General features: G+C 39.2%; 1 protein-coding gene across 3 annotated transcripts in view; it reads right to left on the reverse strand.

Moving 5' to 3' along the window:
- Anln (anillin, actin binding protein) overlaps positions 1 to 25,819 on the reverse strand; it is a 50,185-nt gene that overhangs the window by 19,373 nt on the left and 4,993 nt on the right. For 2 of the 3 annotated variants that reach the window (XM_090332632.1, XM_090332631.1), the window contains exons 2-16: positions 25,585 to 25,738; positions 22,370 to 22,675; positions 20,431 to 20,816; positions 18,492 to 18,714; positions 15,682 to 15,872; positions 15,345 to 15,452; positions 14,015 to 14,141; positions 9,669 to 9,779; positions 7,779 to 8,011; positions 5,881 to 6,026; positions 5,507 to 5,654; positions 4,627 to 4,762; positions 3,719 to 3,901; positions 1,662 to 1,788; positions 78 to 126 (exon numbers count right to left, since the gene is read on the reverse strand). In XM_090332632.1, coding sequence (XP_090188758.1) covers positions 78 to 126; positions 1,662 to 1,788; positions 3,719 to 3,901; positions 4,627 to 4,762; positions 5,507 to 5,654; positions 5,881 to 6,026; positions 7,779 to 8,011; positions 9,669 to 9,779; positions 14,015 to 14,141; positions 15,345 to 15,452; positions 15,682 to 15,872; positions 18,492 to 18,714; positions 20,431 to 20,816; positions 22,370 to 22,675; positions 25,585 to 25,738 — 2,628 coding nt within the window. Of the gene's footprint in view, positions 1 to 77; positions 127 to 1,661; positions 1,789 to 3,718; positions 3,902 to 4,626; positions 4,763 to 5,506; positions 5,655 to 5,880; positions 6,027 to 7,778; positions 8,012 to 9,668; positions 9,780 to 14,014; positions 14,142 to 15,344; positions 15,453 to 15,681; positions 15,873 to 18,491; positions 18,715 to 20,430; positions 20,817 to 22,369; positions 22,676 to 25,584; positions 25,739 to 25,819 lie in introns of those variants that run through there. The other variant, XM_090332630.1, reaches the window with a different exon arrangement.

Here is a 25,819-nt window from a genome sequence, read left to right on the forward strand (position 1 = left end):
CCAAAATATTATTATCTTAAAATGTAATATTGTTAAGAAAAACACAGTTGTTATTCTAGAAATCTTTAACTGCTTACCAAGCTGTAAACTTCAATATTTATTTCAAAATCATTGGATACATCTTGCCTGAAAAAAAAAATCAAATATAACTGAAGAAAAACATCAAATTATGTCTTTTAAAATAATGTCAAGGGGGGGCTGGGAGTTTGGCTTAGTGGTAGAGTGCTTGCCTAGCACGCACAAAGGCCCAGGTTCCATTCCTCAGTACCACATACGTAGAAAAAGCCAGAAGCAGTGCTGATGCTCAAGTGGTAGAGCTCTAGCCTTGAGAAAGTCCAAAGACAGTGCTCAGGCCCTGAGCTCAAGCCCAGGACAGGACAGGACAGGAAAGAGGAAAGGACAGGACAGGAAAGGAAAAAGGAAAGGAAAAAGGAAAGAAAAAAAGAAAGGAAAGGAAAGGAAAGGAAAGGAAAGGAAAGGAAAGGAAAGGAAAGGAAGAAAGAAAGAAAGAAAGAAAGAAAGAAAGAAAGAAAGAAAGAAAGAAAGAAAGAAAGAAAGAAAGAAAGAAAGAAAAAGAGAGAAGAGAGAGAGAGAAGAAAGGGGGGGGAGGAAAAGAAAGGAAAGGAAAGGAAAAGAAAAGAAAAGAAAAAAGCCGAAGTGGTGCTGAGGCTCAAGTTGTAGAGCTGTAGCCCTGAGAAAGCCAAAGGACAGTGCTCAGATCCTGAGTTTAAGCCCCAGGACTGGCAATAAATAAATAAATAAATAAATAGATAGATAAATAAATAAATAAAATGTCAAATGACTATTTCAGGGCTCTGAGAATAAAACAATCCATTGTGTTTTTAACTAAACACAGTAAAAATTGTTAAGACCAGAGAGATTTTTTTTCCTACAGAAGTATTCTCCTCAGTATTTGTAACTTAAGATCTCTAACAGAAGTAGCAATTCATTTTCAGATTAGATCTTGATTTTATAATTTCAAAATAAATGACACTAAATATGAATATCTTTGTACTAAGAATGGATAAAGAGCACATTATAAGATTTGAATCATTTATAAAATGTATGGTGCAAAAGGGCACCTGAGTCTCATATAATCCTAGCTACTCAAAAGGCTGAAATCTGAGGGTCACAGTTTGAAACCAGCCAGGAAAGGCAATTCCACAAGACTCTTATCTCCAATAAACTATTCAGAAAAAGCCAGAGTGGTATAGGCAAGTCTCTGAGATTCTTACCTCCAACAAACTACTCAGAAGCCAGAAGCAGAGCTGTGGCTCAAGTGGTAGAGCACAAAGAAGCTCAGGGACAGCTCCCAGACCCTGAGTTCATGACCAGAACCAATTTAAAAAATATATATGGTGCAATACTTCAAAACACTAAATATCTATAATCACACAGAAGATATATGCTACTCAACAGGAAAAAGATACCATCAGAAACATACAGAAGAGTTTGAAGGCTGTATTATAGGAGATGAACATAAAACATTCTAGGAATTCTAGGAATTCCTAGTTGGAATGCAGCTCAATGCTGCAGCATGTGCCTAGCATGCAAGAAGCCCCAAGTTTCATCAGAGGACCACAAAATGTACTGTCACCTAACTGTGTTAACTTTATAAAGTGAAAAACATGTCTGAACAAGCCAATGCCTGATTCACTTACAGAGTAAATGTAGTCGTGAATGTCAGAGCATCACCATTCAGAGAATTTGAAGTACTTGCTAATGGTGTGGCTACCATGTTTTCAGCTCCTGCTTTCAGTATAATTAAATAATAGTAATTTGCTGCATCTGGAAGAAATAATCATATTACATAATTACACAAACAAAATCAAATCAGCTATCGAGCATTCTGGAAGACCAAAGAAATAAAGCCAGACTGCAATTGACTTACATAATATTTACATTTAATGTTGTTCAGATCAAGCTTCCAAATTGTAAATAAGACATAATCTGACAGTCATAATCTAGGAATAAACTTCATCATGTTCTCTCATAGTTATATGAGTTGAAATAACTTCATTCAACATTTCTCAGTGTCTACAATTTGAACTGTACTTAATGTTCCCTAACTATGATATAAATCTCCAAAGAATAAAGTATAATATTTCAAAACTGAGAAAGTACCAGTTGCTGATGGTTCATACCTGTAATATTTCCGATTCAAGAGGTTGAGATTTCAGGACAGAACTCTGAAGCCAGATTTGGCAAAAAAGTTCATAAGACTTTTATCCCCAATTAATCAGCAAAAAAACAGAAGCGGAGCTGTGGCTCAAGTGGTAGACCAACAGCCTTGAGTAAAAAAGATAAGAGAGAGAGACCCTAAATTTAAGATTCAATACCAGCACCTCAAAACAAAGGTAAGTTCTTTTTTTTTTTCTTTTTTTTGTGGGTCATGGGGCTTGAACTCAGCATAGGTGCTGTCTCTGAGCTCTTTGGTTCAAGGCTACCCTTGAACCAAGTCCCACTTCCTGTTTTCTAGAGGTTAATTGGAGATAAGAGTCTCAGGTCCTTTTGTGCCTGGGCTGGCTCTGAACTTTGATTCTCAGATCTCAACCTCCTAAATAGCTAGGATTACAGGTGTGAGCCACCATGCCTGGCTAAGAAAGATAAATTCTAATACAAATATGAACATTTGCTTCATTACCATTATTTGTCAGTAATAACCACACCTCAAAGTGCAGAGTAGATAACCACGAGTTTTATACCTACCATCAGACCATAGCAAGCACTAGAACTCAAGTGAATTCATTCCTACAATAATGTTATTATGTACACAATAATGCTCAAACTATTGAACACCTCCTTCTTTCCTCTCAAATTCACCTCCTACCAGCCATGTGGAGAATATTCTCCAAGTAAAAGTTTTAAAGAACTTTATAAAACACTCACCTAGTATCTACTGAAACCTTAATTTGTTAAGTTTTTCTAGAACTGTCTTGCTTTGTTTTCAGATTCTGCTGTCATATTTCCCTGTACCCTTTGGCTTGGTATGATTTTTAGTAGGATATATTTCCTACAAGTTTATCGACTACTCATTCCATCAATAGAAGGGAATAAGACTTCACAAACATCTTCACTGAGGTGCTCAGCACCACCAGCAATTTATGATTTGCACAAGTTTCCTAAAAGGGTAAGGTTTTGTGGTTGTTGTTATTGTTTGGGAGGGAAGGGAAGGAGCCAGTCCTGGGGCTTGAACTCAGGGCCTGGGCACTGCCTCTGATCTTCCTTTTGCTCAAGGCTAGCACAATGGCTAGTGCCATTTCTGACTTTTTCAGAGTAGTTTATTAGAGATAAGAATCTGACAGGCTTTCTTGCCCTGGCTGGGCTGGCTGAATGTGATCCTCAGATCCCAGCCTCATGAGTAGATAGAATTACAGGTGTGAGCCACTAGGGCCCAGCTTAATGTGGTGAGTTTTAACTGGAACAGAGGAAGCACAATAAATTATATGCATCTACAATACTATTGACTAATGAAAGCCAAATAGCCCATTCTGTCAGAGTTTCATGTTAGGAAAATATGCTATATCCCCTACTGCATGGCCATCTATAAAACTTCTCTCCCCTTTTATACACAGATTCTGACAAAAAGTATTGAAGGCCCAAGATAGGAGTTTTGTGTGATTATGTATGCATTATGTATATTTCTCTTGCCCATATCCAATCTAGATTAAAGTCATAATCTAGCATGTGGTCTAGAAGGAACTCAAAATTAACATACCTAGTTTCTGAGCCAGGCTACAAACAAAATCTGCTTTCAAAGGCAAGCGGATTTCTGACAAAGTGACAGATCCCTTGGAGGCGATGGATCCACTCTGGCTTGAGGGACCAGCCCTGTTCTTCCTCTGAGGCCCTTCACTCTTCAGTTTATTCAGCTCCTCCATCAGAAGTGTTCTCTTCTCAGCTACACAGAAATAGCAAGTGAACAGTATTCCAAATATTAGAACTGCGACTATTTCTACATATGTGGCTATTTGAGAAAGTGTACTGAGACAGTAATTATATTTAAGCCCAAAAATGACATCAGTCATCTCTGGTGATCTTTATAATTACAACTTTTGATCCCTTTTCCTAGGTGAAATACTATGTCTTTCCTCCCAGAATGCTCCACTACAACCACACATAAACAAAACCAACCTCACTTATTTTAGCTGTACATGGATATAAAGGGAAAGCCAGAAACAGGAGTGTGTATATGTATCTTCGTTTACAGGCATAGAGATTTTGGGGGTTTTGGGGGTTTTTTGTTTTTGTTTTTTGCCAGTCTTGAGCTTTAGCTCTGGGCCTGAGCACTGTCCTTGGACTTTCTCAAGGTTAGAGCTCTACCACTTGAGCCTCAGCACCACTTCCAGCTTTTTTCTATGCATGTGGTACCAAGGAATCGAACCCGGGTCTTTGTATCTTCGTTTAAAATACTGTATTTCTTGGGACCAGGAGTTTGGTCTAGTGGCAGAGTGCTTGCTTAGCATGCATGAAAACCATATTTGATTCCTATGTACCACATACATAGAAACAGATGATCAGGAAGAGATTTCCAGAATTTCTAAGACTCAAGACTTTTCACTATATCCAAGGACATGTGTTATGCCTGGCTGGCCTTTGGGGAGCTGTTTATAGTGTGGCACCTACTTGCAATCAAAAGAAGTCGCTCAGCTTCTGCTTCCTCCAGGGACCCTTTCCCATGCTCTTCATCCACACAGCAGTTCAGGGCCTGGCTGGCTTGGTAAATCACTGTCTGCTGCAGATTTATTTCATTATTGAGGTCCTAAGGAAACCAGAGAGGAAGAAAAAGTCCACACTTGTAAGTATAATTCACTTTCATTTTACTAATCTAACCAGATTAACTTCCAAATTTTTCAGAGTAAAGGCAAAATAATTTCACTGCTCAACTTTCTACAGTAAACAGCAAAACATTTTTTTAACATAGGTTATGGTATTCAAACTATAAACATTCTTCTCTGTGAAAAGACACCAAATTGATTATTATCAGGGCTATGTCTAACAAAGTAGAAACTTAAGATTATCTAACTTATTTCATTTAAATTAGTTATCTCAACTTTAAAAACATGGCATTTCTTAGGACAAAAAGAACTTTGAGAAGCATAATAAATTTTTCACTTCACCGTTTTCCAATTCTAATGGTCATAGTTGAAAGATATTTATGACAAATGATTAACAGTCATTCCATAATATGAAACAAGAGTACAGTGGCCAGGAGTTTGGCCTAGTGGTAGAGTGCTTGCCTAGCGTACGGTGTTTAGGCCCTGAGTTCAAGGCCCATGACTGGCAAAAAAAAAAAAAAAAAAAAAAGAGTACATTTCTGAAAATATACTAAATTCAAGTGTCTGCTGGTTTTGTGTGTGTGTGTGTGTGTGTGTGTGTGTGTGTGTGTGTGTGTGTGTGTGTGTGTGTCAGACACTATTCTAGACATTAGGGTGCAAAGAAAGAATGGAACAGGGTCTTGAGCACCACAGAGTAGAACTCACAGCCTCACCACACAAGCAAGTACCTGCATCTTCTGTTTGATATTAACATGACCAGAAAAGGCATTCTTTTTTTCATCTAATCTTGATGTAACATCTTCTTTCCGAACTATCACTTGCTTTATTGAAGGACGCTCTGTTTCTTTGAACCTTTGAGACCTATAAGCATCAATGCTTCAGAGGAAAAAAATCAGTTAGAAATCCAGAAACACACTGAATATTATCTCTAATTGAACACATCATCAGAATTTGACAATAATATTAAACATTTCAGAAGCATGGAAATACTGTTTGGTGGAAAAGAGGCTGAAAAATTATTACAAACTTTATGGAGATGAGTTCTGAATAGATTATCCATGTAGCTATGGCCCTGAACGAGAGGCTTCCCTCTCATCCTTACCTGTAAAGAAGGCCTCTGTCCTCAGAACTAATGCTGTCACCAGACTCAGCTCGAGGGACTCGGGTTCTCTGGAATTTTCCCGGCTTGGGACTTTCATCACCGAGGCTAGAGTCTTCTAATTCCAGTTTAGGTGAGGACATCAAAGTCTACGGGAAGAAAAGATAATATATTTCTTCTGTCAACTTTATTATTTGATTTTTGTCATTTGTTTTTTAAACAGGGTCTCCTTCCTAGTCTATGGCCCAGACTGGCCTGAAGCTTGCCATCCTCCTGCCTCAGCCTCCCATGTGCTGAGTGTACAGAAGAAAACAACTATTATCAACACTCAGATATTAGTGAAGTTATATACAGCATTTATTCATGCTTATCAATTATAGGCAGGTAACTCTGATTCTAAATAATTTATTTAATCCTTAGAAAATAAATTAATTCAACAAGTCAATTGTTTCATAATAAAGCAAAATGAGAAAATTTGTTTAAAAAATAATGAATAAACATACAAAGACAGAATATTCTTTGTAATATAGGATAAGCTTTGTAAAAATAAATCTAGCTAGGGGAGCTGGAGTGTGGCCTAGTGGTAGAATCCTCACCTAGCATGCATGAAGCCAGTGCCACATACACAGAAAAAGCTGGGCCGGGCAAGATGGCTCATACCTGTAATTCTACCTATTCAGGCTGAGATCTGAGGATCAAGGTTCAAAGCCAGCCCATGCACAAAAGGACCTGAGACTCTTATCTCCAATTAACCTCTAGAAAACGGGAATTGGGGCTTGGCTCAAGGGTAGGGCAGTAGCCTTGAGATGAAGAGCTCAGGACAATGCCCAGACCCAGGGGTAGGGCAGTAGACTAGAGATGAAAAAAGGACAGTGCCCAGGCCAAGTTCAAGTCCTATGACCCCTCCTCAAAAAAAAAAAAAAATTGGAATTGGCACTGAGTCCTCAGGATTGGAGAAAAAAAAAAAAATCTATCTAGGCACCTATAATCTATAATCTCAGCTACTCAGGATACTAATATCTGAGGAGAGTAATTCAAAGCCAGCCTAGACAGGAAAGTCCTTAAGATTCTTAACTTCAATTAACCACCAAAAAGCAGGAAGTGGAGCTATGGCTCAGGTGGTAGAGCGCTAGCATTGAGTAGAAAAATCCTCAGAGACATCACCCTCACAACTCTACAAGCAGCACAAAAATAAAACTAGATAGGTCCAAAGATAGATTATAGATAGATAGAGCTATAGATCTAATTGAACCAAGCTCCAAAGGGGCAGTTCACTCATTTTCTTTTGATTGATAGCTACTAACAGCTCTCAGAGAGTATTAGTTCCACACATGCAGCTCAATGCAGTTTGATGTAGGCATGACTATTAACCTAGTTTAGAAGATCAGGAAACTATGACACCAAAGGGAGAAATAACAGTGAGTGAATGCCACAGCAAGATTACAGTCCATTGAGCAACGTTATCTAAAGCCCAGAAGATGGAAGTGGAGCTGTGTTTCAAAGTGGTAGAGTGCTAGCCTTGAGTGAAAGTGCTCAGGGACAGCGCCCAAGTCCAGATTTCTAGCTTCACAATGAAAAAAAAAAAAGGAGGGAAGTAGGGAGAGGGAGGGAGGGGGAAGAAAGGAGATAGGAGAGATCAGAAGGAAGAGAGGGAGAAGGTAGGGGGAGAGGGAGAAGGGGGAAAGGAGGGAGGAAGAGAGGATGTAGCAGAAGGAAAAGGAGAGGGAGAGGAAGAAAGAGAAGGTAGGGAGAGGGGGGGAAAAAGGGAAAGCCCACAAAGATACAAGTGACACCTTTTATATTGTCTTAAAGAGCAGCATCAACCCAAATGGGACGGGGCATATCCCTATATTACTTGGGTTATCTGTGCCACGGCCTGCTGACATCTATGCCAGTCTCACCTCGGGATTCACCACGCCCACCGACTGTGCTAAGGGAGAAAGCAGGGACATGGAGGAGATATTGAGAGCGTCCTCCTGCTCATCAGGGTTCTCGGCTTCTGCTGGGTCCTCTTTCTCCTGGCTCTTTCCCACATCCAGCTCGCCTTCCTCTAGGACATCACTGAAGATGTCATTGATGACTTTTGAACTATTGATATCATCGTCCACACTCATTTCAATTTCACGTACCACTTCTGGAAGATAAATCAATGTATGAATGCTAAGGTTATGCCTTTAAGAATTAAAGGAGCAGCCAAGAAGACTCATGCTTACTAAATAAATACAAGGAAAAAGCCTAAATAAAAAAGAAAACAGTACTCATATATAAAACCAAGACTATTCTCAAAGTTTCAATAACATTATCTATTAAATAAAGGTCAAGGAATTGGCACTGTGGCCCCAGTGGTAAGGCACTAGCTTTGAGCTGAAGAGCTCAGGGACAACAACCAGGCCAAGAGTTCTAGCTCCATGACTGAAAAAAAAAAAGAACTAAAGGTTAAATCTCCCAGAAGCTGACTGAATGTTCTGAACTTAAGAATATTAAAATCCAGCATCAGTGGTTCATATATAATCCTAGCTACCCAGAAAGCTAACTGAGGACTATGGTTCAAAATAAGCCCATGCAGGAAATACCATGAGCCTTTTATCTTCAGTTAATCATCAAAAGTTAGAGCTGTGGGCCAGGAGTTTGGCCTAGTGGTTAAAGTGCTTGCCTAGCATGCATGAAGACCAGGGTTTGATTCCTCAGTACCATATACATAGAAAAAAGCCGGAAGTGATCCTGAGGCTCAAGTGGTAGAGCTCTAGCCTTGAGAAAACCGAAGGACAGTGCTCAGGCCCTTAGCTCAAGCCCAGGACTGGCAAAAAAAAACAAGTTGGAGCTGTGTCTCAAGTGGTCGAATGCTAGCCCAGAGTGAAAAATCTAAGGGACAGCACCCAGGCCCTGAGTTCAAGCCCCAGTACTCGAACGTACACATGTATGCACACACGTACATGTGTATGTACAGGTACACCTACACACATACACACGTACACAGGTACACACACACACACAAAAAAAAATTCACTTTCAAAAACTGGTCCCTAAAATTACTTTTCATTTCATACAGCAGACAGCAACAGAAAACTATTAACAGCTCACAGTATATTTCCAGGGCTGCTGAGAGCCGAATGTAGGGTCAGGCTGGCCTATGAATCTGCATCACTGAGTAAGATAACCACACAAAGAAAAGAGCTTTCTTGTATGACACTTTGCCTGTGAACTTTGAGCTGTATCGTCAGAATTGTGAATCACTTTCTGCTGAGACTTGATTATCATTATGTACAAACGTGTTATTGCTTTATTACTCTCTGCTGAGACTTGATTATCAGTGTAACACCTGACAGGTTCTTGTTTTGTAGAGACTATATAAAACCGGAACAGGAAATAAATGACTGCTGCTGTCTGAAGCTTACGGCCTTATGCTGTAGTCTTGGGCTGTAGCCCTCCCGACTCCACCTATTACCTGTCTTGTCTTGTCTTTTCTCATCCTCACCCCCTCAATCAGGTATCCCGCCTTGCTGCCGGCTGGCTCGGGCACAGGGTCACTGACCCCTTTACTACCTGATATGGAGAAGGGGGGCGGGGAGTGAGGGACTCCACTAGATGTCCACATAGTTCATAACAATAATGCTAACCATGGCACATCACATCTTCACAGCCTAACAGAAGCTATAGCATTTCCTGGAACATTATGAAATCGTAAGACATTTTTTAAAAAGAGAATACTACTCATGAGTACATGGTTTCATTAGTACATTACTTCTTATAATGTGCCCAGAGTTAGCAAGCAACAAAGAATAAAAACCAACCTATCTGCTGCTCAATCTTTGGGTCTGATGTTACTTTTAATGACTTTTCCTCTTCTAAAAACAGTGTTATTTTCAGAGGACTAGACTTGGTCATTTTGCATTCAGTAACACCTAAAAAAGAAATTGAAAAAGACCCCATGAATATATATATGAATGAATATGATATATAATTGGAAATTTGAAAGACTCATACATTTTTGTTATAAATCTATGTGCTTAAAAATATTCAATTCTATAAATACAAAGAATGCTCTCAAATACCTGCTCACTATTTATTTGTTTATTTATTTATTTATTTATTTAGTCAGTCATGGGACTTGAACTCTGGGCCTGAACATTGTCTGAGCTCTTCAGCTCAAGGCTACTGTCCTGCCCCTTGAGCCAAAGAACCACTTCCAGTTTTCTGGAGATTAATTAGAAATAAGTCTCGGGGACGTTTTAGTGCCCAGGCTAGCTTTGAACCATGATCCTCAGATCTCAGCCTCCTGGGTAGCTAGGATTACAGGTGTGAGTCCCCACGCCCAGCTTCTGCTCTTGTTTTAATCTCCCACCAGGAGAGAAAAGAGGGGCACCAATATTGCCAGATTTGTACTGATTTCTCCCATCTTCCATTTCCTTGGATATGTACACTTTCTTTTGTTTTAGTGTTTTATCAATAGGTGGTTAGACTACACATACTTCTCTGCATTCTGGTTTTCACATTTAAACAAATGTGTCGTGTTACTCAAAAACTGAGGCTACAGTGAAACTACCTCAACATTATTCATGCCATTCATGACAAACCTTACACTAAACACAAAGTTGAAAAACTTAAAGTTTTCCTCTGAGATCAGAAACAAAGAGAAGATGCCTGTTCTCACTACTGTTATTTACCAGTGTTGAGACTCCTAGCCAAAGCAATTAGATAAGACAAAGAAAGCAATGGTATCCAAATTAGAAAAGAAGTAAAATTATCTCTGATTACAGATGACCGCATTTGAAGAATTAAAAACCTTAAAGAGGGCTGGGAGTTTGGCCTAGTGGTAGAGTGCTTGCCGAGAATGCACGAAGACCCGGATTCAATTCCTTGGTACCACACACATAGAAAAGGCCAGAAGTGGTGCTGTGGCTCAAGTGGTAGAGCTCTAGTCTTGAGAAAGCCCAAGGACAGCGCTCAGACCCTGAGTTCAAGCCTGAGGACTGGCAAAAAAAAAAAAAAAAAAAAAAAAACCTTTAAGACTCTTTCAATTAGCTGTGTCTACCTCTCAACACTTAACTATCTTAATCCATTAAGTATCTCAATACTTAACTATCTGGACATTTCAAAATGATTACATTTAGCCAAGTATAGTAGCACATGCCTGTTATCTCATTTCTTAGAGCCTGAGGAAGAATGATCTTGAGTTCAAGGTCAATCTCAGCTACAGAGCAAGGCCTAATTCTCAAAACCCATTCCCTACCTCAAAAAAGAAAAACTAACATAATTCCGCTTACAATCGCATAATGAAGATTAAAATACTTAGGAATAAATCTAGCCAAGGAAGTAAAAGAAAAGTACATTAAAAATTACAAACTGTAGCCACTTGACTCACGCCTATAATCCTAGCTACTCAGGAGGCTGAGATCTGAGGATCAAGGCTCAAAGCCAGCTCAGGCACAAAAGGATCTGAGACTTTTATCTCCAGTTAACCTCTAGAAAACAAGAAGTGGGGTTTGGCTCAAGGGATAGGGCAGTAGCCTTGAACTGAAGAGCTCAGGGATAGCACCCAGGCCAAGTTCAAGCCCCATGACCCACAAAAAAAAAAAATAATAATAATAATAATAATAATAATAAAAAAATTACAAACTGCCAGCCCTTGTAGACTTGCTCTTTTAGGATGGTTCCAGTTTTCCAGTTTATATTTACTCACTCTAGCCAGAAGATGGGATAGGAGGTCACTTTGTTATTAACACATGCCTACTTTAAAAAAATGAGGGCCGGGAGTTTGGCCTAGTGGTTGAGTGCTTGCCTAGCACGCATGAAGACCCAAGTTCGATTCCTCGGTACCCCATATATAGAAAGAAACCAGAAGTGGTGCTGAGGCTCACGTGGTAGAGCTCTAGCCTTGAGAAAGTCCAAGGACAGTGCTCAGGCCCTGAGCTCAAGCCCAGGGCTGGCAAGGAAAAAAAAAAAAAATGAGTGTGGGATCTTTAGTTCACTAATTATCCTAGATCTTTCTCGGTGGTCATTTTAATAGTATTGGTGCAACATGTATTTGCCCTAAAGTAGGTAAATTCTGCTTTAATACCATCTACAAGGAATCCAAGTATTCCATTAAATGCAATAACAGTATGGTATACTATTAAAAAAATTACAAACTATAGGCTCCCTGAAGTGCCTATAATTACCTTACAAAGCTACCTTATTCTTCTAGGCAGGCAGCTACAAAGTACTTGATTATATGCATATAGTGCAATTGAGTTTTCTGATAGGCATTTATGTTATCTAAGTTTTCTCATAATATACATTATTACCATGAAAACTGAATCTAGTTCATGGATCATTTGCAAAAGAGCTGAATTAAGTTTCATGTACACAGTTCATCAGATATTACTGAATATTTCTCAAAAAAAATAAAAAAAGAAGTTGTAGCCAAGAGACATGGCCCAAGTGTTTGTCTAGTATGTGCACCGGGATAAAACCCCAAGCACCATAAAAAAAAATAAATACATAACATATGAATTCTAGTCAGGCATGGTAGATCACATTTATAATTCTGCCATTTTGGAGACAGAGACAGGAGAATCTTAAATCTTGAGTTCAAAGCTAACCTATGCTACCTAGGAGGGAAGAAAAGGAAGAAGGGAGGAAAGGAGAAGGAGGAGGAGCAAGAAGAGGAGGAGGAGGAAGGAGAGGAGGAGGAAAGAGAGGAAGAGGAAGGGAAGAGGGAGAGAGGGGGAGAGAGAAAGAGGGAGAGAAAGAAGGAGAGAAAGGGAGAGAAAGAGAAGGAGAGGGAGAGAGAGTAGAGAGGGAGAGAAACAGAGGGAGAGGGAGAGGGAGAGGGAGAGGAAAGCAAACTCATGGGAAAGCACATGCATGGTCAATGGAAATGAGTGAAATTAACTGTATCTGCCCTTTACAGGAGACCATAACTCCTGCTTTATTTTACTGTACTATATGGTAAGGTGATTTAGAGGGATTACAGTTACATAAATAAGGCAGTGAGTCCATTTCCTGTCAAACAGTGTTACCCCCTTCCTGGTTTTCTCCCCTTTTCCCTCCCCACATCACAAGTTATAAACTTCATTTCCAGCAGTGTCTTGTGAGTATCATTGTTGCATTGGTTCACCCTTTGTCCTTTATTTCACCATTCTGTTATTTCTCTTCCCTTCTCCAAGTCAGATAAATGTATATATAAAACACAGGGTACCAGAATCAAAAACAGAGCTAACAGGGGAGAAAACAAAAGAAAGAAAACAGAAATAACTTCATAGAGTACATATAAAAAAACAATTCTTGTTTCCATACCTTGGAATTCATTTCAAGTAGTGTCATTTTATATGGTCATATGTACACAGCTACTAAGCAACTGTATTCCTCTGCTAGGACTATCCTAGACATAATAATTACTACAAATGAGAGAAACCATGGTACCTATATTTTTTTGGGTCTGGCTTATTTCACTTAATATGATTTTTTCCAGTCTTCCTATTTCCATATGAATGGAGATGCTGTCATTCTTTTTGAAGGAAGCATAGAATTCCACTGTATACATATATAACAGATTTTCCTGACCAATTCATCTACTGAAGGACATCTGGGCTGGTTCCATACCAGAGCTCAAAACATCAAGCCCCCCAGTAACAAATCCTCAAAGAAACAACCATCCCATTAATAAGTGGGCTAATGAACTTAAAGGAGACTTCTCTGGAGAGGAAATAAGAATAGCCAATAGACACATGAAGAAATGCTCAACATCTCTAGCCATAAAAGAAATGCAAATCAAAACTACACTGAGATTCCATCTCACCCCAGTTATAATGGCCATTATCAAGAAAACAAACAATAACAGCTGGTGGGAATGTGTCCAAAAGGGAACACTACCACACTGTTGGTGAGAACGTAAACTGGTTGTACCACTCTGGAAAGCAGTATGGAGGTTTCTCAAAAGACTGAACATTGAGCTCCCCTAAAATTCAGTAATCCTACTCCTGGGCTTTTACCCAAATATCACAACAAGACCCCACTAAAGCTACCAGTACAATTATGTTCACTCAGTATTATTTACCATAGCTAAGTATGTACCTCCTGCTTTCTAATCCAACTCCCAAGTCTGTAATGAAGTGAAATCTATACTTTAAGTAAGATGCAGTTAGAAAATACTGACCTGTAGGTTCCGTACTAGAAGCTTTTCCTGGAGTCTGATTTTCTGGTACCTGGTCGGTTACTGGAAGTGACTGAGTATTTGAAATACCTTGCTGCTCCTTGAGGGGAGTGTTCTGATGGCCAACTTCCTGCAAAGAATAAATAGAGGCAATTCTGTTTCTTGAAACTACAACTCTTATCTAGTTACATGTTGTCAGATGAAACAAGGCTATTAAATATTCTTCTAGATATTTCCTCAAAATAAAGGAGAACGTATGTGAGGAGGATTAGCCCTGTGCAAAACACAAGTCCTCTGGTTTGTTCAGATTTGTGGTTAATCCTAGTATGTAAATCTTTTTTAGGGAGACAAGAAACAATGAAAATTTGCTTGGTATAACTTTACACATTTAATATCTGTCCTTGAGAGGCTAGCAAAGGAAGCTCACAAGTTCCGATCCAACCTGAGCTACAGAACAAGAAAAGAAACTTTTGAGAATAAACCATCTGTGTGCTATGTATATATATATATATATATAGTAAGCACTCAAACATTTCGATGAATGAACAAATAATTAAGGTGCTAATGGAAAATAACCATACTTACTCTTGAAGATTTAAACCAAAGCTCTGAAAACACAAGAAGCCAGGCACGGAGTTACATGTCTACAATCCCAACATTCAGTTGGCTAATACAGATGGATTGTAAGTTAGAAGTCAGCTTAAGTATAAAAGGAGATAGAATCTTACTATAAGATTACACTTTTTCTTATGGTAGGAATAAGCACAGATATACCACACGGCACTTAGGTCTGCTTAGAACCCTGGCTCAATACTGAGTAGGACAGAGGAAAAAGAAGTCCCACAGACGCACCTCCTATCTGGCAAATATCATGTAACCCTTTTATTAATTACAATAAAAATATATTTAAAAAAAAGAAGTCCCACAGTAAGAGAAGAAGAAGAAGAAGACGATGACGACGACGACGACGAAGAAGAAGAACAACAACAACATTTGCCATTTGTATTATTTGAGGAAAGGTAAATAGCTGTCAATGAGAAAAGGTACATTCTAGGAAGCATTTTAGCATCTAAGCAGAGCATTACAAGGAATCTGAAATTGAATAATATACTTGTTGATTAAGTTTAGCTTCATCAATGAGTATGAAGAAATTGAAGTGGAGAAATATGGTTAAAAAGCAGTTATTTGTGTTCATCACTTAAGTGGCCTATGAATGGAAAGGGTCACATTTAACTGGAAATGGAAAGTACTTATAAATTATACTGAACTACAAATGACATCTCAAGAACACTGTTGCTACCAAATGTAGTCTTCTACTTCCTATTCACATTACCTGGTTTGGGTCTAGTTGTTTGCTTCTGGAGCTTTTGTCTTTTTCGGCACTCCATAAATTGCCCTTGTCAAATCGGCCTCGAAGACATGCTAGTTCTTTCTGACGCTCCTAAACCACCAAAACAGCATTTTACATATGAGTCAGTAGCACCCTGAAGAACAACAGCCAAGCACTATGAAGCTTTCCATGCCTTCCACTTTAAAATAGAAAAGTTCATAATACATACAGAATATAGGATATCATTCCTGATTTGCAGCAAGTGACAGAGTATAAAGGGGCTTCAGGGTTTTACAGCACCACCCCTGGGCCCAGGCCCCATACAGATGGAGTGCCACACCTGCTTGAGCTGTTCAGCTACATGAGAGGTGGATGAGCCTCCATTTTGCCGGAACAATCTCTCTTGGATAGCCTTTGTGTTTGGAGTGATGACAGGGGACCTCTGAGGGGTGTCCCGAGGTGGACTTCCCTTGCTGTGTTCTTGACAACGTTCTCCAAAGCGCTCTAGGAAAGGTTTAATTCCTCTCCCTCCTGCAGAAAACACATGCAGTTTTTGAAACCTATTCAGAATACTAAAAATTTCTATGGAAGAAAATCCTAAAATTCATGTCTTGATTCTATTAGAAATATTCATTCACAAAAGAACTTATAAAAATAGTTCAAAAAATTACATTTCCTAAATGTATTTTAGAGTATTTGGTTAAAAAAAAGAAATAGTGCTTAGAATAAGTATAGCTTCATGCACTTGCCTAGCATGTGTGAAGCCTTGGGTCCAGTCCCCAGGAAAACAATGAGAAAGGAAGAGGAAAAAAAAAAAAAAAAAGGAAAAAGGTATTGGGTATTTTCAAAACAGAGTGACAAGACAGTGGGGATGGGCGGACACTCAAACTGAACAATCAGAACTTAAGGGGACAGAAATTACCTACATGAGAACTAATAAATCTACCTTACCCAATAAGTAACTATTCTAGCCACGAAAACCTCTAAGTATTTATATTTTTCCAGTGCAATTTATTGTATTTTATTTTTAGGAAGTCTAATATGACAATTGGGGAGTTTTTCCTTTTATCTCTCAAAAAAAAGGAATGAGTGGATGAATCTAGAGCGAATCATGCTGAGTGAGACAAGTCAAGACCAAAGGAACAAAAGACATATGGTATCCTTAATATGTGGCTATTAGATCCAAACAGTACAAGAGCGAGGACTCACTATTTGCATACCCAAAGCTATGGACATGGTAATGGAAATATAAACATAACGATATAGACATAAAAACCTATGACTCTATAGACATAATGTTTTATTTCATAAATTAAGATGTATCTATGATATACAAACCCTCAGCCTAATTTTGATTAAGTTCTAAAAACTAAGTGCCAGTGATTGTATATAGACATTCCCTTCTTGAACACCTGTTTGTTAAACATGTCATTTGAAATATGATGTAAAAATTAATGTTAATAAATTCTTTAATAAAAAAGGTATGAATTAATCCTCAGTGAAGGGTTGTTTGATTTTACAATCTATTGAAAATAGTACTTATTTCTTTAAATAGTTTAAGTACACCCATAGTGGGGCAGCTGTGTATGTACATCACTCCCTCCATCCAGAGAATTCTAGATGTGTACAACATAGAATCAGTCTTATCTATACCATAGGTTGCCAAATACTGTCTCATATATGCCATGATAATAACTACTTGATAATTCTATATGAAAGCAACCCCCCAAAACATGACCTTCAGGGGGCTAAGGCCTCCGTTTAGTAAAAACAAATGAAGCTGGGCACAGTAGCTCAGCTACTCAGCTAGCTACTCAGGGCTAAGATCTGAAGATCGTGGTTCAAAGCCAGCCCTGGCACTACAGTCCATGAGACCCTTATCTCCAATTAACCTCAAGAAAACTGGAAGTGATGCTTTGGCTCAAAGGGTAGGGCAGTAGCCTTGACCTGAAGAGCTCAGGGACAGCACCCAGGCCCAGAGTTCAAGTCTCACAACCAACAAAAACAAAACAAAACAAAACAAAAAAAAGACAAACAACAACAACACACAAAAAACAAATGAGCATCATTCCCAAATGTTGTAAAAGAACAAAAACAGTAATAAACAAACAAACAAAACCCAAACTAGGACAAAGAAAGAGAAAATCATCAGGCAGGGGCTCACACCTGTAATCCTAGCTACTCAGGAGGCTGAGATCTGAGGATCAAGGTTCAGAGCCAGCCTGGGCACAAAAGGACCTAAGACTCTTATTTCCAATGAACCTCTAGAAAACGAGAAGTGGGGCTTGGCTCAAGAGTAGGGCATGGGGCCGGGAGTTTGGCCTAGTGGTTAAAGTGCTTGCCTAGCATGCATGAAGACCCAGGTTCAATTCCTCGGTACCACATATAGAAAAAAGCCAGAAGTGGTGCTAAAGCTCAGGTGGTAGAGCTCTAGCCTTGAGAAAGTCCAAGGACAGTGCTCAGGCCCTGAGCTCAAGCCCAGGACTGGCAAAAAAAAAAAAAAAAAAAAAAAAGAGTAGGGCGGTAGCCTTGAGCTGAAGAGCTCAGGAACAGTGCCCAGGCCCAGGGGTCAGGTGGTAGCCTTGAGCTGAAGAACTCAGGAACAGCACCCAGGCAGAGTTCAAGCCCCATGACCCACAAAGAAAAAAAGAAAAAGTATTGATATTTTGAGGACCCAACCTGTCACTTCATGTCATATTCAAACTAGAACCCAGTAAGATACAAAGAAACATCTAAATTAAACATCTGAGTCCCTGGAAATATTTCTGATCTAGGCCTTGCCTTTAGAGGGTTGTGTGACCTCAGAGGAGGGATTGAGAAGGGCCGCATGCTAGTAGAGAACAATTAATTCTCCACTATAAATGGAAAATGGCTTTCCTGAATCAGAGAATTTAGGGGGAAAAAGCCACCCAACATAACCATCATGGAAAAGCTAAAATGTAATAGGTTATAATATACCAGCTAATAAACTACACTAAGGAATATTCATTCAGTTAATTAAAGCTCAGTAAAAGTAAGACTTCAAAATAAGAAGTCTTATTTTGAACATTAGAGTATTTCAACATACCAATTCTCTACAATTCATAAAAGGACATTAAGATACCTTTAATACAGTCATGAATAACTTTAGGTTTGTTTTTAATACATAACCTGGTGTTGTAGATTTGCCTTTGGATTGAGGCTGCAGACAAATGTCTCTATTTATTTCTCTGGACTGAATTGTCTGGGACAAAGCTGACTTCACAGCTGGTTTTGATGCCACCGTTTTCAGAGGACTAACTGGAGTTTTCTGAAGTAGCTCAGGATTTTGAACCTCACAATTTTTTGTAGTGGTGATGGATGAAGCAGATTTTGCTGGAGAAGAAGTAGCTTTCTGAAACATGGCAACATTTAGGGTGAGCAATAACATTCATGGTATCAACAGTTATTCCTGTAAAGACTCCTACTTACTTAGCAGCCTAACACTTAGGGGAAAAAAATTACTCTTTCACAGATCAAACTACATTGAATCATTTTTTAAAAAGATCAGCTTAAAAAATGGTATTAAGCCACACATAAAATAGTGATGCAATTAAATGTTAAGGGTATAACACTTACTTTATAAAATTCTTTGCATATGAATACACCAGTACCTTTATTAAACCACATTACATTTTTAATAAAACTAACATCAATTCAACAAGAGACTAGCTGAATATCACTTACCTGAAATCCTTAGAACCAGTACTTGGAAATTCAGATTTCTTGAGATTTTTGGAATGAATACATTGTGGGTTGAACTCCAAGTCTAAACATAAAACTCCTTTATATATCACATACACTTTAGCACCAAGTTTAATGGTAATTTTTTTAGTAAGTCATTAGGTTACAAGGAAGCATTGGAGCTATCTATATGTATTTGAGAATTATAGGTACAGAGAAGAATGTACAAATTAAATGTAGATGAAATAACTATAAGCAAAAGAATATATATATATATATTTTTTTGTTTTGTTTTGTTTTGTTTTGGCCAGTGTTGGGCTTGAGCTCAGGGCCTGAGCACTGTCCTTGGACTTTCTCAAGGCTAGAGTTCTACCACTTGAGCCTCATTCTTCTGGCTTTTTCCTATGTATGTGGTACCGAGAAATTGAACCCAGGTCTTCGTGCATGCTAGGCAAGCACTCTACCACTAGGCCAAACTCCCAGCCCCAGTATTTTTAATAACTTCATGCGTGACACAATTTTCCATTTTTGGTGTCATTTGTCTAATGCTTAAATTTTCAGATACTTTTTTCTTACTTTTTTTTAAGACAGAGACTCACTGGATAGCTGGGACCGCCTCAAAGAAACAATACTTCTGCCTCAACCACATCAGTGCAGGCATTAAAAGCATGTACCACCACATCTGGGTAACTTTCAGAGTTTAGAGCATTTCAAATTTCAGATTTTCAGACAGTGATGCTCAAGATATTGTTTCTAGCACTTGATGCTTAATAATCAATCACTGAGTACTAACCGTGCTACCACGTACTAGACTAAGTGCTTTACACACATGACCTCCTTTTCTCCTCTCAGTAACCTTCTTCTCATTTTACATATGGAAAAACAAGGCTTTATAAAATAAATAAAATGTAGTAATTGTCCATGGGAGTATGTTGCAGAGTTGGGCTGAGCAGGTCTAATTGCACAGCCTAATCCACACTAAAAGACAATAGGTAGAAACAGAATTTGTTTTCCTTTTTGTGTTTTGGACATTATTTGCCTTCCCGGAGGCAGCTATAGGTATTAGCTTAGTATGCATTTCAGAAATAATCAATATTCCATAGGGATATCCATAAAAGCTTTGTAATGGATGGATTTCCAGTGCTCCTCTTGATAACCAAGAAGAGGCTTCATCTTTCTATTACTACCCTGGATTTGTATTAAACTTATTTCAGCTCAGAATGTTAATTTGCCTTGGGATAAGTTGCATTTCTTTGAGATACAGATTTTCAGAAACGCACACAAACACACTGTGCATATACTAAAAAACAAATACCTACATACATATTTAATCATTACTACTCTTTAACAAAAGAAGTTTCCAAAGATCAAAACAGCACTGACTCACCACAGAACTGGAAACGGAGGCATTAACCAGAGATGAAGCAGCAGCACTGGAGGACTGGGCTTTATTCAAAGGGGCCTCGCCATCCCTTGGGGAACAGCATGTAGCTTCCTGCTTAACACTGGCACTATTGATCCTAGCAGATGCTCCACTGGCAGAGGGAAATTTGGATAAACAAGTGGTACCAGGCTGCTCCTGCACACTGCTTTGCTTTGCAGATGAGTAGCTTACATCATCTTCCCAGGAGCAGATCGTTGCGGCAAGGTTGGCCAGACGGCCCCTTCTCCCAACTGGGGCAGTGGAGGCCTCTGGTACTGGTGGCTTGGGAGGGGAAGCCACCATCACTTCAGATGGCATTGGTGAGACGGGGGAGCTTTCTACTACATCACCTGGAAATGTTTCCAGAAGAAAAATGTTAGAAACTGTGTCCAGGATTGCTTCATACAGAATTTTTAAATGTGATTAGTAGGTTTAAGAACCACCAAAAATTTGCATGCATGACATATCAAAGTATTTAAATTTTACAGTATCTTTTCTAATCAAGTGACTTAATCTAAATTACAAGAGAACACCATTAACATCTACTCTTTTCAATATGCAATAAATTATTAATGCTATAGGATATGTTTCAACTAAATCATTAGAATTAATGCCCGGTGGTCTAACAGTAAAAAACTTAAGAATGCATCATGCCTCCTCAGGAACTTTTTGTTTTAAAATGCAGACCAGTACCACACAATGGAATTTTCTATGGACATGTTCAGTATCTAAGTAAAGTTACCTCTACCTCCACACAGCTAGTTGGCTGAAATATGACCAAGGTGCTAAAAATTTTAATTTTACTTTATTTTACTTATTTTAAATAGAAACAAAATGTTTACTGCAGTCATTTCATTTGGAGATAAATTACAAATATTACTACTGTACCACCTATATACCCTGAGTTGTACCTGTCCTGAGCGGTCTACTTGCACTGAGCTGTCTACCTGCACAGAACTAGCTCACTATAACACTGGGTTTGGTGCTGGGCTACCCAGCTATCTTGAGAAATCTTATGCATTTACTACCCTTCACAACATCACTGAGGACAATGAAAGAAAGTTTTTTTTGCATGTTTGTGCCAGAGAAAGTTGTGGTTTTAGATTGTGAATATCAATCATCCCCTCTTTGCATCAGCCACTAAGAAGACAAGGATCTTATAGCCTATATTTAGCAAGCTGAGTTTACCTTTCATGTCTTTGTTCTTCCTTCTTATATTTTCCTTCTACCTCGACTTCCATGTTTTATAACTCAAGTATTTTATTATTTATTTTTTTATTTTTTGTCAGTCTTGGGGCTTGAACTCAGTTCCTGGGCACTGGCCATAGGCTTTTCTCTCAAGGCTAGTGCTCTACTACTTGAGCCATGGCACCACTGCTGGCTTTCTCTGTGTATGTGGTACCGAGGAATCGAAGCCATGGCTTTGTGCATGCTAGGCAAGCATTCTATCACTAGGCCACACTCCTGACTCAAGTATTTTTCTTTTTGTAAGTAATCACTATCTTTTTGTAACAAATCAGGAGATCGAGTTGATCAGAGCACAAATAACCCTATCAGATAATTGCTAACACTTCTCAGCCCCCCCCCCCCCACCTCATTATAGGTTCATCAAGGTCAAGTGTACAAGCCTTCATCTCTTGGATTTACTTTTTAGGTTGCCCATGCCTATGTATGGTCTTTGACATTCCAAACTCCCCCCAGCCAAACAGCACTAGCTTATCTAGTGAGTGAACCCAGGATGGATTTTCTTGGATACAGAATGAAGAGTCAGCCCTGCTATTAACTGCAAGTACAGTATGTCCTCTGCCATTTCTCTCTACAGTTACAAGTGAATTCAGTTGTAAGGTAAGGCTCCCACGAACTACTCTGAAAACCTCATCACCGCATTCTAGACCACTCCTACCTGCCAGATCCATATCCCAATGGCGCCTCTGCTCGGCAAGTTTCTGCATTCGGGTTTTCACAGAGGAGCCTGCAGTTACTTCCAGTTTGGAGTCCAGGCCTCTCCCGAGCCCCAGCTGTGGTGCCGGGACAGCCACAGAATCACTGATTGCAGCTGGCGCTGGTGGCTGCACCTGAGGAGACTTGGGTCTTGGAGATTTCAGACTAGTCAACTCAACGGGCTGTTCATTTTCCAGGTTAGAAACTTCAGCTTCGGTTTTGTCAGAACAATGCTTTTTTGATGGTGATGGTTTTGTGCAAGATTTCTCTGGATTACAGACAATAAAAATAAAAAAGCACTGAAAATTCTGGGGGGTTTTTTTGTTTTTTTTTTTTACAGCATGAAATACTTAAGTTAGGTACTTAGCAACTTAATAAAACATCAACTTTCTCTAAGAGTTTAGATGCTATTTATACCAAGAAATATGTAAAAGTCCCACTCTTTTTTTTTTTCTGCCAGTCGTGGGCTTGAGCTCAGGTCCTGAGCACTATACTTGGACTTTCTCAAGGCTAGAGCTCTACCTCTTGAACCTCAGCACCACTTCTGGCTTTTTTCTATGTACGTGGTGCCAAGGAATCAAACACGGGTCTTCATGCATGCTAGGCAAGCCCTCTACCACTAGGCCAAACTCCTGGCCCAAAAGTCCCACTCTTTAGAAGCTTAGAAATCTGAGACCAAAGACCTCTTTTTAAATGAACTTGTATGACTTGAAACCTCACTGAATAGAAATTTAAAAAACATTCTCAAATATGAATGCATAATATTTAATGTTGTCCTATAACATAAAGTAGAAAGTGCATACACACAAAATACTGAGGGTTCCGAAAGATTTTAAAGGCCGAATAGTCCAACTACTTCATTTTCGGTAAGAGAATTAAACTTTTCAACTAAGGTCACACAACTGAAATGGGAAGAGGAAAGGAGTAAGTTTTCTGGTCTTGCTGAAAAAAAAAATCTTTCAAAAGTAACTGTAAACAAGGTAGAACACTAAGCTTGTGGTTTAGGAGAGAAACAAACAAAAAATACTACTAAATTATCTGTGAGTTGAGTGTGTTTGTAGATACTATAGTTCTAGCTACTGAGTAGGCTAAAGCAGGAAGACTGCAAGTTCAAAGCCAGCCTGGGGTACATAGTGAGTTGCAGGCTAGTCTCAACCATCTAGCAAGACTTTTATCTCAAAATGCCAAAACAAAAAGATTTAATATTTCTCATTCTAACCAAACCTACTGGCTAGACTTGTGGTACTTACATGCATTACCAAAATTGAGAGAGCTGAGGGCTGGCAGATTGCAAGTTCAAGGTAAGCCTGAGCTATTTAATGAGAACCTAGCTCAAAAAATAACAATTAATAAACAATAAATGAATAAAAAGTAAAAATGTGAATTTCCTGTAAGGTCAGTTTCACTAGCTGTTTGGTCAAGTGTTCTGTTCTGGCAGTGACCAGGGAGTACTAGCGGAAGGTTGTGATTATAGTCTTAAATACAACCTAATTAAATAAAGATCTCACAAGACTCTATAGGAGCAATACTCAAACCCCTTTGTGGTTTGCACTAGACCAACTCTCCAAGGCCATTTTTTCTTTGTTATTTATCAGACAGGATCTTGAAGTGCCCAAGGCTGGCTTCAGATCCGGATCCTCCTACTTATGCCTCCCACACAGCTGGTGTCCTAGGCCTGCACCACCACACCTGCCTTACTAGTTGAGTCTTACTAACCCCTTTGATGAGGCTGACCTGGAACCTTCATCCTCCTGATTGCTGGTCCCTGACTAGCTGAGATTACAGGTATGTACCATCACACCTGGCCTGCTGTTTTCTAACTCATTTCTGTCTTCTATAAACCAAGAATAGTAACAGGCACTAACACCTAGAGTCGCAGAATTCTCCAAGTTTATGGTTCTTTCACAAAATAGTAAATAAATAATTCAAATTAAGTACCAAAATAAAGTTCCAAACACTAGTTCTCAAGTATGTCATTATAGTACAAACCTATAGCACAGTGGGAAAAAAAAAAAAGTGTCCTAGACTGGGGCCATGTCCCTCTGCTCTTAGCTGAATGTGCCCCCTTCCCCCACTTCCGTTTTTAGAAGGTCTAAGTGCAGGGAACTAATTCTAGTTCTGTGGGTTGCTTACAAAATAATGGAGCCAGCTCTGTGCCCTCTTTGCATTTCTGTTAATAATGGTTTTGCTTTTTGTAATAGTCTTTTCAATATTGTCCTAAAGAAGATTATTATCTTCAGACTATTTCATATTCCAGAAAAAAAAAAAAGTAAGGCAGCTGGGAATACAGTCAGGAAAGAACAAAATAAGATTCCAGGAGAATCTGGGTGGAGAAAGACAGAGACAGAAATTGAAATTTAATTTCCCCACTTCTGGAGAATAAAAAGCTAAACTTTAATCCTTAGCCCTAAATTACTTCAGCAAATTCAGAATTAAAAAGAATTATTCAAAGTTGGACACGGTGGCTCACGCCTATAATTCTAGCTACTCAGGAGGCTGAGATCTGAGGATAGAGGTTCAGAGCCAGCCTGGGCACTACAGTCCATGAGACTCTTATCCCCAATTAACCACTAGAAATTCAGAAGTGGTGCTGTGGCTCCACCGATAGGACAGTAGCCTTGAGCTGAAGAGCTCAGAGACAGCCCAGGCCCAGAGTTCAAGCCCCATTAAGCTTCATATATTTACATTCAACCTGTCTGTTGTTGCCTTGTTCATGACAGAGAAACTATCTAAATCAAAATCCTAGATACCCAGGAGTCTGAGATCTGAGGACTGTAATTAGAAGGCAGCCACAGCAGGAAAGTCCATGAGATTCTTATCTGCAATTAACCAGCAAAAAGCTACCTGGAGATGTAGCTCAAATGGTAGAACACCAGCCAAACCTGAGTGAGAGCATGAAGCTGAGTTGAGCACGAGTACTAGCACAAGAAGGAGGGAGGGGAGGAAGGAGAATAGAAGAGGAAGAAGAGAAGAAAAAGAAGAGAAAGAAAAAGGTAAAGTTTAATAGATTGATTTGTAGTCTGATAGATTCTAGGCCCAATGTGACAACCCTGGAACAGATAAGAGGACGGCTCTGGGTCCAGAGATAAGACCATTAGTTTCCCAAAGACCTTGCTGCTGAGTTTACCTCTTTCAAAATCTTGCAATTTTCCCCTCTTCCCCCACAAAGTCTTTTACCTTCTCCAGCAGCCAGGGGCTGCTGGTTACTTGCTTCTGAAAGTGGTTCCCGCACTCGCTTTATGTGTGCTGCACTCCTGGCTGCTGGTATGGGCCGCTCAGCCATCTTTTTCTGAAGGTTCTCCCTTCTGGCACGGGTTCGTTCAAGCAGTTTCTATATTTTATCAGTGTTAAAACACAAGGTCAGCCAAAGGTTCTGAAATTTTCTGGTGTCTTCTAAAGTTAACAATTGTTT

This window comes from Megascapheus bottae, chromosome 5 (assembly GCF_031878675.1).
Source record: "Megascapheus bottae isolate mThoBot1 chromosome 5, mThoBot2.hap1, whole genome shotgun sequence".
Classification (NCBI taxonomy): Eukaryota; Metazoa; Chordata; class Mammalia; order Rodentia; family Geomyidae; genus Megascapheus; species Megascapheus bottae.